Source organism: Antennarius striatus, chromosome 7 (genome assembly GCF_040054535.1).
Source record: "Antennarius striatus isolate MH-2024 chromosome 7, ASM4005453v1, whole genome shotgun sequence".
Lineage (NCBI taxonomy): Eukaryota > Metazoa > Chordata > Actinopteri > Lophiiformes > Antennariidae > Antennarius > Antennarius striatus.
In genome coordinates this window covers 5,825,240-5,839,598 of record NC_090782.1, presented here as the reverse complement: position 1 = coordinate 5,839,598, position 14,359 = coordinate 5,825,240, and the positions used below count along the sequence as shown (strand labels likewise).

At 40.6% G+C, this 14,359-nt stretch overlaps 1 protein-coding gene across 1 annotated transcript in view; it reads left to right on the top strand.

Moving 5' to 3' along the window:
- Positions 1-14,359, top strand: part of agbl4 (AGBL carboxypeptidase 4) — a 285,402-nt gene that overhangs the window by 196,743 nt on the left and 74,300 nt on the right. The window contains exon 6 of the mRNA XM_068318744.1: positions 1,517-1,556. Coding sequence (XP_068174845.1) covers positions 1,517-1,556 — 40 coding nt within the window. The remainder of the gene's footprint in view (positions 1-1,516; positions 1,557-14,359) is intronic.

Here is a 14,359-nt window from a genome sequence, read left to right as displayed (position 1 = left end):
AGTACTTGCTCTTGCATGTGCTAAAAACTAAATTAAGAGCAGACAGCACTGTATGTGAGGAGAGAAGGAAGGAGCATGCTGAGAGTCTTATCCCTCACAGCAACTGGTTAGTATAGTGCTTGAATATTAATGCAGTCTGGTCCTAGAAGCTGGATTTGACTGTCACCTAGCTATATTCCGTGTCTCACACACACACACACACACACACACACACACACACACACACACACACACACACACACACACACACACACACACACACACACACACACACACACACACACACACACACACACACACACACACACACACTCACAGACCCTTCATCTATTTCTAGGATGTGAAGTTATTCTGTCCTGAGGGACTGATGGGTGAGGATGGTTGAGGTGTTGATTACTGCATTGCTCAACAATCGTGTGTGTGTGTGTGTGTGTGTGTGTGTGTGTGTGTGTGTGTGTGTGTGTGTGTGTGTGTGTGTGTGTGTGTGTGTGTGTGTGTGTGTGTGTGTGTGTGTGTGTGTGTGTGTGTGTGTGTGTGTGTGTGTGTGTGTGTGTGTGTGTGAAACAGAATATAGCTAGTGTGTGTGGTATGGCAGCAGGTTAAACTGAGGGGTATTCAGCTACCACCACCTAATCTAGACTTCATCCAACATCAAGAACATCCTCAAATTCAGATGCATTTCATCCAAATCTGAGGGTTCTTGGAAGCGACTTTTAATTGTAAAAGCTTTTAGGTACAAAGACTAGTGCCAACAGAAGTACAGTTTTCTGACTTGGACAAAGTATCTTAAAATATTCTGTAGGAAGAATAGCCCTCACTTGAGCACTGAACATACATTGGCCAAAGAATCCAAACATACCTATTTAGCCAGAAAATGATTTAGCATTTTTATTGTAGTGAGCAAAACATCACCAAACAGATTCTAAAGAGTAGATTATGAATATATTTATTGTTATTAGTAACAGTCAACTGACTGACCATAGCCATTATGTATCAGGTCTGTTATTTATTGTTTATATTCCCTTAGAAACATAATGCATGTATGTGGACAAGGTCCACTTCAAGTCCAAGCCTTCTATTCAGCGTCACTGTAATCCAGTAGTTAAAGCCAATTTTTTTAAAAAATTGTAAAAAAGTCCTATTTTTCAACAAGTCTTAAACCCATCTATGTAGATCAGCTGTTCGGTAGGTTTTTTGTTGGTTCATGCCAAACCTTTAATTCAGGTTTCTATGATGAAATCAGTCAAGTAGTGCCTGTGCCAAAAAAATATGAAAACAGCTTTATCTCATAGAAAGCGAGAACATTCCTGGAAAGGCCCCTTTATCAGAAGGCACTTCAAATTTTAGTCATTTCCTCCCTCATACCCTCCTGTGCTAACAGACTAATACAACAGACGCCATTTAAAATGCAAATATCCTCTGTGAAAGTAATTTAATAAGATTCTCTCTGAAAGTCCAAGTAATTGCTGATGGTTTCAGGACATTTGTCTAACTGTGTTGTCTCTTTGTCTTCCAGCAACAACGGCGTCTTGACCTGTTAACCATCACCAACTCTCGTAAGTCTGTCCCACCATCTTCTTCAGCACCACTGACAGAGAGTAACGATGCCCCCATGAGAAATCCAGTACCAGTGTTCATCCATGTTTCTGACAGAAACACATCATTCAGACGCACGGCTTTCACCTCTACTCCTCCACACCTTATCCATTATCCACACCTCTACACTTCTACACCACTACACCTCTACACTTCTACACCACTATACCTCTACACCTCACACACTTCTATACCATTACACCTCCACACCACTACACCACTACACCTCTATACTTCTACAACTCCACACCTCTACACTTATACATTACTACACCTCTACATCTCTATACTTCTACAACTCCACACCACTATACCTCTACACCACTACACTTCTACACCACTACACCTCCACACCTCCACACGTCTACACCACTGCACTGCTGTTTTAAGCGTTTTAATAAGGAACATTAGTGTTCATGGTAAAATTGTGATTTATTTTCAGTATGAATATAAGCCATCAAATATGTCAGGTTTTTTTCCCCCTTTTCGGACATTCTGCCAAAATGCATTGAGACAGGCTGTAGCCTTGATACCTTGCTTGCCTAGTTTCATCAAGGAAAATGAAACGTTCAAACCTTCTAACCGTTTCACCATGGCATGTTTTGTGAAAGCTCATACATGCTTAACATACAACAGGTTTGACAAACATTGTATCATCAACATTTTTTCTAACATGTTCTCGCAACACTTCAAAATGTTGTTATAATTTAGTCAAATGAAGATTTATAATATTCATACCATTATGTTACCAATAATACACAAAATCATTGCCTGGGTTATTTGCACGGAATTTGCATTTCTTATTTGTAGTTAATCAGGCAGGATGCTTAGAGGAAGACCAAAGAGGAGGTTTATGGATGTAGTGAAAATGGACATGAAGGTAGTTGGTGTGAGAGAAGAGGATGCAGAAGACAGGGTTAGATGGAGGCAACTGATTCACTGTGGCGACCCCTGAAGGGAAAAGCCGAAAGATGAAGAAGAAGAAGAACATTTGTAGTTAAACAATAAAGCCCTTTGTGCTGCTGTTGTGTGGCTATGGTGACCTTAGTTAATTCTGCCAGAGGACGCTTCACAGAATGTTGTGTGTTTGAAACTAGTGTTGCTATTTTTAGTTTATGAAGCGGTAAGGCTTCATATCTGACAAACAGTTCTTTTATCCATTCTAAACATGTCGATTGTCGATGATAGAATTCATTTCGTGTTATGAATCTCTTGCAGTCTTGTCATAATCAGTTTTTTTCTGAAAGTGTAAACTGTTCAGAATGCATAAGGTGGTATGCAGGTGGTATAAGAGTATTTATGAAACCTGGCTGAAATTCCAGCTTTTTTCAAAAGCACTTTGTTCAAGTAATGTTTAGGATGCACCAGCATCAGCCATGTGTTTAATAACTTTTTCTTGATGTGAAAACATGTCACATAGTTGCATTGTTAATCAAAAGGGCATACAATGAAGCTCAATCTTCCACCAAGGCCCAGCAGTTGATTTAAATTAAATGAAACATTATTTAATTTCCAACACATCATGGGCACCATTAAAATGGCTGTCTTCAAACTTCTGTTAAAGTGAGAAAAATATAATCTACTTTTTTTTTATCCAGCTATCCTCTAAGATTTAATTGTTCATTTTGGCCACAGGCTCCCGACAAACAAACATTACCTCCTTTACAGTAGTAAAATAAATGCCAGTCTCTTAGTATACAGAGGCAGATGTGAGAACAAGGAATTCACTCGGATGAAGAGTAAAAAGAATTTTTTTTAAAACTGGGGAGAACAGATGGTCACAGCGAGGAGGATGCAAAGGCCCATATGCTGAAAGTATCTGAATGATCTGATATGCTTTGATGAGAGTAATGTACGTACGAGGCTCATGGACACCAGGTTAATTTAGCAGGTTTACAGTGCAGGTGTTCCTCAGGCCTGGGCAGCGGCAAGATGTTCTGGCTTCTAGAGTTTGATGGAGGGAAACCAGAGAGAGAGTAGAGGTTAAGAGAATGAAGAGAGCCCAGAAGGCCGGGCATTCAGCACTGCCATTCAGCTCATAGGCCACAATAACAGTTAGGCACCTGTCCCTGACCAAAGGGTGGAGGGACCCGACCCTCTCATTCACAGGGGTAAACTGTAACATATGGTGGTTGAGCTGTGGGGCTATAAACAAGCCCACACCAGCCCGCTGCCTCTCACCCTGGGCAACACCAGAAAACTGGAGAGTCCAGCCCCACTCAAAGGGTTGGGTTCCAGAGCCCAAGCTATGGGCACAGGTGATCCAGACTATATCTAGACAGTATCTCTCAACCTCCCTCACAAACTCCAGTGCCTTTCCCCCCAGCAAGGTGACATTCTATGTACCAAGAACCAGGTTCATGTCCAGGGATTGGGTTGCTGAGCTGCACACTGTCGACTGCCACCCAATCCACACTGCATTCTATTCAATCTATTCACTGACGTGAAGAAACGAGAGAAAATTGCTGATGAAAATCCATTGGTGATTACATCCCACTTCAAAGCGGTGATGTATTGTAATTGTCAGTGTTCGTGTGTTCGTCCGTCCGTTCATTAGTTTCTTCACCAAATATCTTCGCAACCGTTGCAGATAGAAAGATGAAACAAAAATCACATTACTCGGGCGACAAAGGGGATGAAAATGAGATGATAACCTTGACCTTGAGAAAACTAAGTCAAGGTCAAATTTAAACTTTTGTACACTCAGGAGCCGGATAAGATAGAAAGACGAGGGAGGAAGCCAGTGTGAGACCATAGATCAAAGCTAGTTCTTTGATCTATGAAAGTAGGTCAGAGCACAACCTTTGGTCTTTGACCTATGCAAGAAGGTCAGGGTAAAATTTTGAATTCAGGCGTGTCGCGGGATGTTGCAGTCTTTGACTGCCTTGGTTCTAGTTTAACCTGCAACTAGTTTTATCACTATTTCAATATGACATTATGAAACCGGCAGTCTTCAGTTTGTTCATACTCTTGTACGTTGACATATCAGTAAAACCACTAATGTCTGAGTTAATACATCCTCTTTTCTCTGAGGTTCTGTCAGATTGGCAGGGTTGTACTCAAGTCTTTGATCTTATCTAATCAAAGACTTTGATCTGAATGTTTTATGGTTCTTCTGTGTTCATAAAGGCTCTTTAATCCTTGGCCTCCATGGTCCCTTGACCTGAATATCATCCATGAAGCAACAGAAATGACTGATAGCAGTCATTTCTGTTGCTTCATGGATGGGAGCAGGTAGTAAAAAGAAAAGACCGGTCAGTATAAAACATTTCCTTTGTCATTCCATTGAATAAATCTTATGCTATCTCCCATTTGTAGATGATACAGCGTGTTCTAGTGGACACAGTTGGACTACCCTTCTGTAGGGTTTAATCTACACTCGTGAGAGGCATTAGATGCCAAGGCGTCATTCTCAGACTGAAAAAGCTTTCAATTATTCTCGCTGAAAGCTTTTTTACTCTGACTGGTGTGGAGATCAGCATGCTGTGTAAATTATTGCACTCTGTTATGTCTGGCCTTGAAGGGAAGTTTGTTATATTCTTAACTTGGCAGACATGTTTTATTCAGCCCTGCTGCTTATTACTATTCACAGTAGGTGAGTGGGCATGCATACACATACACAGTGAATATAGCGAAGGTTGTTATGATGGCTGCATGAAGACTCGGTCAGGTTTTCAGACAAATTATTCTGATAGGGAAACAAAACAACCCTCTCCTTCTAGCTGAAGAATAAAGGATATTTAGCCTTTTCCATCCTTTTTCCTCATCATTCACTCACAAGCATTTCTGTCTGTAGTAAGCAGCTCCTCGTCCTCTTATTTATCATATTACCTTTGTTGTTTTTCCACTTGTGTTGTGTTATTCCCTTCTTCCTGCTTCATTCACCTCGCTCCTTCTTGTCTTCATGGGATGGACAGCAGGAGGAATCAAAGGGTGGGAACAAACTAATAGGCTATAGTGGTGTCCTGGTGCACTGTGTGCAACAGAGAAAGAGATCTGATCAGGATATGCCTTTGTAGGACCTCTACTACTAATAGTGCTCATTAGCCACTCTAACGAATGATTCACACTTCATACATCAACTGTTGTATACTTTATATTCAGTAATACTTGTTACACACATAGTGGAAGAAAACAATAAAAATCACACACTTTTTCCTGTCTCACTACCACACACGGACCCACTCAAACTTCACTCGGCCCTCTTTAATTGGACACTTGAGCAGCATGGCTGCATCTGGCTCCTGTTGAACACAGCCTGACATTTCAGACTGCTGACCTTTCCAGCTCCACCACAACAAAATAATGATTAGTCCTGGCAACTCTACCACCACAGCAACAGCCAGGTACGCATGCATGCACACAAGCATGTACAAATATTTCTCACACACACAAAGGTGCAGACAGCACAAAATTGAACAAAAACACCTCTATAGAAGGCTTTGGATTTCACAGTGAGAAAATGGGGTGCAGACATTGATTTGAGAGGCAATTGTCATTCTTTTAGCTAATCGATTAGGTTGTCCTTTCCCATATCTGCAGTCAGCACCCAATAATGTTTTGTTCTAAATTAACTCTGCTTGCCTCTGTTTAGTTTCTCCTTTCCCCTTTATGCACTCTCAGCATTACAGTGGAAAAAAGGTCAATCATATTCATGAGGTTCAGGTAGATTTGAGAGCTTGAGATAAAGAGAGGGAGTGCATGTGTGTGTATACAGCATTTATATATAAATAATATATATAAATATATGTATTAATACTGTTCACACACACACACACACACACACACACACACACACACGTTTATTTAGGTTTGCATGTGTGTGTGTCTGAAGCAGCGAAGCCATGTGGAGATAATAGGCTCTTCTCAGATCTATCCTCACAGTTCCTTCTTTTCTCACTCCATCATTTTTCTCTTTGCGTCTCCATTTCCCTGTTGTTTCTGTCAGAAGAGAATAGAAATGTTCTTCATTAGAGCCTCTCTTCCTACAGATATTCCTCACTGTTCCTGCTTTGTTCTCTCCAGACGATACCACTGTACATATTTCTGTGGTCAGAGGTCATGTTTTGCACAGCCAGCCGCTGTGTCTGAATCGTTCCTTCAGCATCGATATGCTGTGAATAATGACCTAAGAAATAATGATGGGCATTTCAAGCAAAAATGTTTATTCATATTCACTCAACACTAATTTATTACTAACTAATACTAGTATTATTATATAATAAATTGCTAATCAAACCTAATAATAAATTGCTGAAAAGGTTTCGATGCAATGCTGGAGAAACCTTCAGAGTAACAGATAGGATATATATATATATATATATATATATATATATATATATATATATATATATATATACACCAATATAGAGATATATCTCTATATTGGTGATATTTTGAAATTAGCTGGATATCTTACATCAAGCTTCTTTAGCAGACAAAACTAGTCACTTATTGGTCTGTTGATTCTGTTGCATTTTATTTTACCTGAAATTGATTAAAAAATAAATATTATTCATATGACTGAGTGTCGTAGAGCAAGGGTGTCAAACTCATTTCCACCGAGGGTCACATCAGCATAACGGCTGTCCTCAAAGGGCCAGGTGTGACTTATAAATGTAACTAAATGTAACTCAGTGTAATGTAAAATAAATGTAACTACTCCTTAATGTTAAATGACTCTAAATGTATTACTTATTTACATTACAAACGTTAAAGTTGCAGGGGAAAAAATGTGTTTGTTTGTTGCTCTGTTATAAGTCCTTTAAATTTGTCAGGTTCTGAAATCTACAGAACTCCATCAATCAAGGATCAAACTATTCAAGTGAATAAAGAAAAAGGCCATACACAACTTAGAACGTTATCTTTGTTCAAAGCATTTTAGTCAATGTTAAAATGGGCTTAATTACTGAATTGTGGGAAATGCAATTTTGGTCACACCACACTTTTGACCTATTTACTTTTAGACACTCTGATCTTTTATGCTCTCACGGGCCAGATTTGCGTTGAGTTTGACACGTGTCGTAGAGAAGCACTTCGCCAGACAGAACATGTTGTTCATGGCACCGTTAGGTCTGCAGAGGTAATATAGTGAAATGAACTTTGTTATATTTCACATATTTGCCGGTACAGTTGTCATGAAAATGAGGGTTTCTAACCATGATGGCCCTTCCAATTGCACTGACTGCCAGAAGGAGCAACAGTTAATAAAACAAACACACCATTAGGAGCATAAGGAGCGGTGGAAATTGGTTTGACTGTTGAAAGTCAGTTATTAGAGAAAGCTTTGCCATCGGCAGCAGGTATGTTGTCTCCCCTACCAAACTCTTTATGGTCTATTAAAACACTAGCCTCATAAACTGAAATAAAAACAAAAAGTAAACTTTGTGTAGAAAAAAATTAAGAAAGAAAGAGTTGAATACATTTTTTTTTGTTTGGAAAATGAAAAGAAGTGCATTTGGTTGCCTTCACAGGTTATGTGTGTCAGCTAGGTGGAGGATATACAGTATGATGTACATCTCTGGTTATGCCAATGACTTATACTGCAGTATCCCTACGGTTTCCCTCCTGTAGTATCTCAAGTGATGGCAAATAAGCTGGTGTGCTACCCTTGGGCTGCTCCTGGTGATGTATTAGCTCTATGTAGCCCACCCTGTTGAGATCAGACCCTTCTAGTCCTAGCCCAGACATATAGCACATCCACCAAGGAGGTCCATGCGTTTACCAGAAAACGCATGGACCTCTATTTGTACCACAGCTAGTTGTTAGTTTTTCAAATGTACAACAAGAAAAATATTCAGAAAAGGAGAATTCAGTAGCAATGCTAAACTCAAACTGTTAACACAAGCTTCGTCCTTATTAAAGCAGATGACGGGTGAATCAGAGGTATAATAGGTAAAGATGCTGTGGGATTTCTTCAGATTAACTGCCTTCAATGTGAATTTGAAGTCATCAGAGTTTTCTTGAATTTCCTTGATGCACCAGCCTGGCCTTTTCTCATTTAATAGCGCATTTAAGAGCTTTTGCATTTGTGTAGACTAAGCATTTGGGTAAACGGTCCCCCGCCTGACGCCCTAAGCCAGCTGGGATAGGCTCCAGCTCCCCGTGACCCGCTGTGGCGGGTAAAGCGGAAGAGAATGGATGGACGGATGGAATACAGTAATTATTTAGACATTTATGCTTCTGTGATGGGGTTATTGATGTGATTATGATGAATCTTTTTTTGCTTTTTGTTTTTTTAATTTTACTAATTTTTTATTTACTCTAGTTAGTGTCCAAATGAGCATCTTGTTAGGAGGACGGCGCCTTGCTCAAGGGCGCCTCGGCAGTAGTCCGGAGGTGAGCTGACACCTCCCACTGTCATCTCACACTCCAGGTGTTTTTGGGCTGGAGCGGGAATCGAAGCGCCGATCACGAAACATTGGACGACCCGCTCTACCGCTGAGTCACTGCAGTCATGACTTCTGTCATGTTGGTGGAGTAAAAGTCACACTCCTACTTCTAAATCCCATGAAATCCTTTCATTGTAAAGCATATTTCTTCTCAGGCAGTACCATGACTGTTTGACTTTGATGAATCCATGTGTGCGTTGGAACATTAATCTTTCAAGTCATTAATGCTGCAGATAAATGAAAGGTTAACCTCGCATGTTATCTGATCAGACTAACTGTCATTTAAAAACATAAATCTTCTAAAATCTTCAGTCTGCATATTTCCTTCTACCTACCTACCTAGGCATCCTTTCCTTTGCTCTTGTGCATTGTTAATATTTTAAGCAATGGCAGGTGCAGTTGAAAATTCTTCCTCACCTCATGCTTTTGGAGTGTGTCTGTCCAGCCTGACTTGATCTATGGAAACTGGAAAAGTGGTCTACAACCTCTTGCATGCAACCCTGTTAATGTCCAGACCTGTGAGACATACCTGAGCTGATAGAAATCTTTAGGTGACTCGATCACCTTGTGGTTGACTGGCTTTCATGCTGGAGAGCAGCAGAAATTTTTAGTGAAGCACAACAACACGACTTTACACCTTAAGGGAGGAAGAGAAGAAGAAGACACAAAACAGACAAGACCATTATTTGAAAAAAAAAAAAATTCTATCAGGCTTTTGTGTAAATGAGCAGCTGTGAAAACAACACTCCCTATTATTGCTCTAATTATATCCTTTCTCTGTGAATTTGCATATTTTATCTCCCTTGTCTCCATTTAGGGGGACAATTCCATTTGGATGTGGTTAAAGAAAACACATAAAACAAACAAAGAAGGAGATGAAGGATGGGAGGGAGGGAGGGAAAGGGGCACACTGGCTCCCTCATATTATATATTTTCCAGTTGATTTTGTACAGTGCTTCTCGGCAGCGTAGCTAAATAAGCTCCAGCATGCTAATGAATGGGGAATGAGTGTGATAATTTACCAGACGAGGAGCTGGAGAATGTTAGGGAATGGAACCAGGAGAAAGGGTCGGCACAATATTCAAAATGTTTAGAAAATATTCATCATCAAAGAATAATTTTAAACCTGTCTCTAGCCCATATGCCATAAGATTGTTTTCTGTCAAGCTTAAATTGTTAATGCTTAAAGTGAATATTCCCTGTGTTGCAAATACAGTAATTTCACGCACTGTACTCACAGTCAGCCCTGTGTTTCATGTTTCTGAATGCAGAGAGAGAGATAGGGAGAGAGAGGGAGTGCTAAACTCAAAGAATAGTAAATGACAACGGAAAAGCGTAGACTCTGTCTTTTCTCCTTCTAAAAGGGCAATGTGACGAAGACAGTAAACAGGCTGTGAGCAGGCTGTGGGCTCTGAGATTATTTTTTTGTCACCAGCAGAGACACCAGTGTTGCTGAGCACTGCTGTGGAGCAAATCCTCCCAGAGAGGACTGATTGGATTTTTGTTCCAGGCTGCCTTTTGTGTTAGCAGCATAGGGACTAGATAATAGAGGTTGATGCCACTCTGTCTCTGTGTTAGGGCTATTGGTCTGAGTTTCTGGACTGTGTGTGTGTGTGTGTGTGTGTGTGTGTGTGTGTGTGTGTGTGTGTGTGTGTGTGTGTGTGTGTGTGTGTGTAGCTCATCTTCTCTCTTGTTTCGTCACTCTTATTCAAAACCCTCACTTTTGTCACACATAGTTTCTTCTAGCTGTATGCATGATTTACTAATAATGAAGCTTTACCACCAAGATGCATTTTTAACAAGATAACATGTCACTCAGCTAAATTAACAATATGCTGTGCAGGTATGTGTCTATATCCAGCGGTCAAGGTTATTTTCAGCCTTTTCCGCGCCTCAGTCCCTGTGACAGATCTACTGGAGGAGCAATGTCTGTGTATGTATAAAACTGTATGTTTAAATAAAAAATATATATAAATTATTGATTTCCATATGGAAATTTTACTTTTAATTGCCCTGCTTTCACTGCGTGGTCAACCATCAGGTTCATCAATGGACTGGCAGTATACATCGTTTCTCTACAAAACATTGACCGTGGTGGTACACTTGGATTCAGTACACTCCGCTACTGAGTACACCACCCTCCTGTCCAATGTGTGGATGAGTAACTTTACACTGACCTCTATTGGAGACCAAAGAATGATACTGAAACCTCACAGGATAGAAGCCTGTGAACAGACCAGTCAGAACTTCATTTAGTTGGGACCAAGGTCAAGAAGTGACTTCAAGAGCTCAAGAAATATCGGTCCTTCAGGATCACTGTTGATTAATGTGTATTGATCAACAGTACAGATAAGGTCTTTAAATCTATGAGGCTCCTGTTATTACACATAAAAATCCTCTGTACTTGTGTGTCAGCGGCAGCAACTTAGCAACCAATGTCCTGCTGTGTGTCTCAGGCCAGGCACGAAATAATTGTCCAGTTTGTCTCGACTGTTTTCTCCACCACAGAACCAAACCTGCCTCAGTAGTAATTGTCAGATTGTGTTTCCTGCATCTGGATGGTGAAGGACACTCCTGAAATTTAACATACTTAGCTGTCAACATTTGTGTTAAGACCAAAGATGGTGTGAGATAATATGTTTGTGACGTTACTTTTTGTGCCTTGTAAATGTGGGGTGCTTGTCGGGCATTTGGCTGGATTAGTGATGAAAGGTCTGAAATCAAGCCCAAATACAGTAAGTAGACGTGACTGCAGTAATGTGTTGTTCAACCAGAGACTGGGGTGGGTTAGGGTTACCATTATTTTAGCTTGAATATGAAAATGTGTTTGGATTTTGTTCTACGAAAACAACATTTTGAAATTGATGTGTATAGAAAGGGAAAATGCTTGGTGGCATAAGCAAATGTTTTTGTAATTTGGAAACTCACTCAAGTGAAATGAAAACAAGTAGCAAGAGCAGTAAGTAATGGCAGAAAAATAAATTAAAAAGATGTCTGCTGGGGTTCGATGTCCTTTTTCAGACACAGCAGCTGCACAAACACTCTGTATTAAGCTCCAAATCAATCCTAACCTCCTCCAAGTGTACACTGAGCTCCAGGGATGATTCTGTTGAGGGATTTGAGATCTATGACCTTGCCTGTCCTTGACTAGTGTGTTTGTGTGGATGGGTGTGGGTCTGTGTCTAGTCGGTTAGTGGTTAAATAAAAGCCCCCTCCCTCTCTCCTTCCCCACTCGGCCCACCACTGCACCACCGCAAGTCTCCTTGCAGAAGTCAGCTGCTGGTTGGCCTTAGATTTATCCGCTATTATCTGTCAGACGCTGCACACCTGTGAGTCTTGCTGCCCCTCTGCATGATGGGTGGCAGTGGACGCTCGTCCAATCCCAGTGGCTCCCTGCTGTCAGCCATAGAGGCAATGAAAAGTTCTCTGGCTTCCTCAGTCTCTGTTTGACAGCAGCCCTGGAGGAGAGGGTAAGAGAAGGAGAAGGGGGGTGGGGGGGAATACCATTAAGATGAGCTGTATTCCCACAGACCAAAGCTTGCCCACCAGCCATGCGTTGCAGCTCACCTGGCTGACAGATAAGTGGAGATTAGAGGAGAAGAGATGGTGGAAAAGGTATTAGAGGCATAAGAAAAATTCTCTCTGGAACTCAGGGACTGCTTTGATACTTTTAGGATTTCTTGTGTCGTGTCTGACTTTTGATGGTGATACAGAAAGGGTACCGGCACAGATGGTCCATGTTGCTTCTACAAAGATGGGGCAATCTTTGTGCTTTTATGTGTTTTTGCTTGTTTGTTCCCTGTTGTCTATTGTTTTACTCGCCACTGTGGATTCCTTAGCTAGTTATCTGAGAATAACTCTGGCGACACTGGCAAGATCAATACAGTGCCACAGTAGGAGGTGGAGCGGTCTTAATGAACTGGATTGACTGATGTTGACATATGATCAGTATATATCTGGTGGCCATTATGTTCCTTATGAAAAAGATCAATGTCTCCTGGGTGGATCACTGAGTATAAAAAAGGAGAGCCAGTGCTGATGCTATTCTAAAAACTTAATGAAGGCTTTATTCCCACCAAGGTTTGTCTCTGTGAGTTTATGTGTGTCGGTGCATGTGCATTGTGTCTGTCTTTCTTAATCCCATCTTTCTTCTTTAGCCAAAGGTTTGTTTTCAGGCTGTGCTGCATTAGTACAAACTGGGGTGCTCAGGAGAGGCTGTGCTATTCATTTCATGGACTATCACATTTTAAATTGTTGAATGACTTCTTCACGGTTGATTAGAAATTCATAAAGTGCTCATTAAAAAGCATCGTAAGAGAACTACTGGTTAAACAACGTAATAGGAAAATGTTTTTTACCCAGACTGTAAGCAGTTGTGATTGATCATGGTAGTACATTACCCATAAAATATGGTTCCACTTCTCTAAATGTGTCATCTTGAAGGCAGATGTCGGCATCTTCATTTTGGTCATGTTTTTCCAATGTCAGAGCATCTTTCCAGAAGGTTGTGTTATCCCTCCATCCTCGCTATCTAATGCCTAGTATCATCAGTTTGCTGGGTCTGCTGTCTGCTCAGGCTGGCACAGTCACAACCCAAACATCATCATGCACGCACCTGTACCAGCATCTGTCCATCCCACAGACTGGCACAGGTGGTGCCTTTTGATTGACTGTCTATGTGTCATCAAATTAAAGCACACACCCCATAAAAAAATTTTTCTGCTCTCCCTTTTCCTGTCATATTTTTTTCTGGTTTGCATATTTATTCACAAACACTTACCAGTCACACAAAGGGATCATTTGTTTTATCTATTTGTCTGTGGGGCAGTGTGAAGTCTTTATGATTCCCGGCGCAACACTGAGATGATGACGTGTGTACCCACAGCCTAATTCCATCATCGGCATCATTACTGCTATTAGCCCGTGTCTCCCTTTAATGCAGGCTAATGGATGGCCAATAAAGATAGATGAGCCTGGCACTGTGGAGCTAATAGGGAGGACATGATGTCTGGCTTCTGTCCTTACCGAGACTTTACCTGATCGAATGCCCTTAGAGGTAAAAACATACCTAAAATAGTATTTTATGGATTATTTAATGAATCACTGTATCTTTGGTTAATTAACACGCTGATGTTTGGTTCAAGATATCTTGTGTGCTTGATTAACTACTTGCGAAATGAACTGATAGGATTTATTGAATAAACAGCAGCTGTGGTTTTAATTCCCATCATAATTTTAAAGGCTAACTCACCACATTGGGTTCATAGCTTTCATCAGATATTTAACATGTCCCTGTTAATATTGTTCTATATACTATAAAGGTCATTTTATACTTAACTTTAATTAGTGGTAGGCCTCTCCCGAGTGTTACA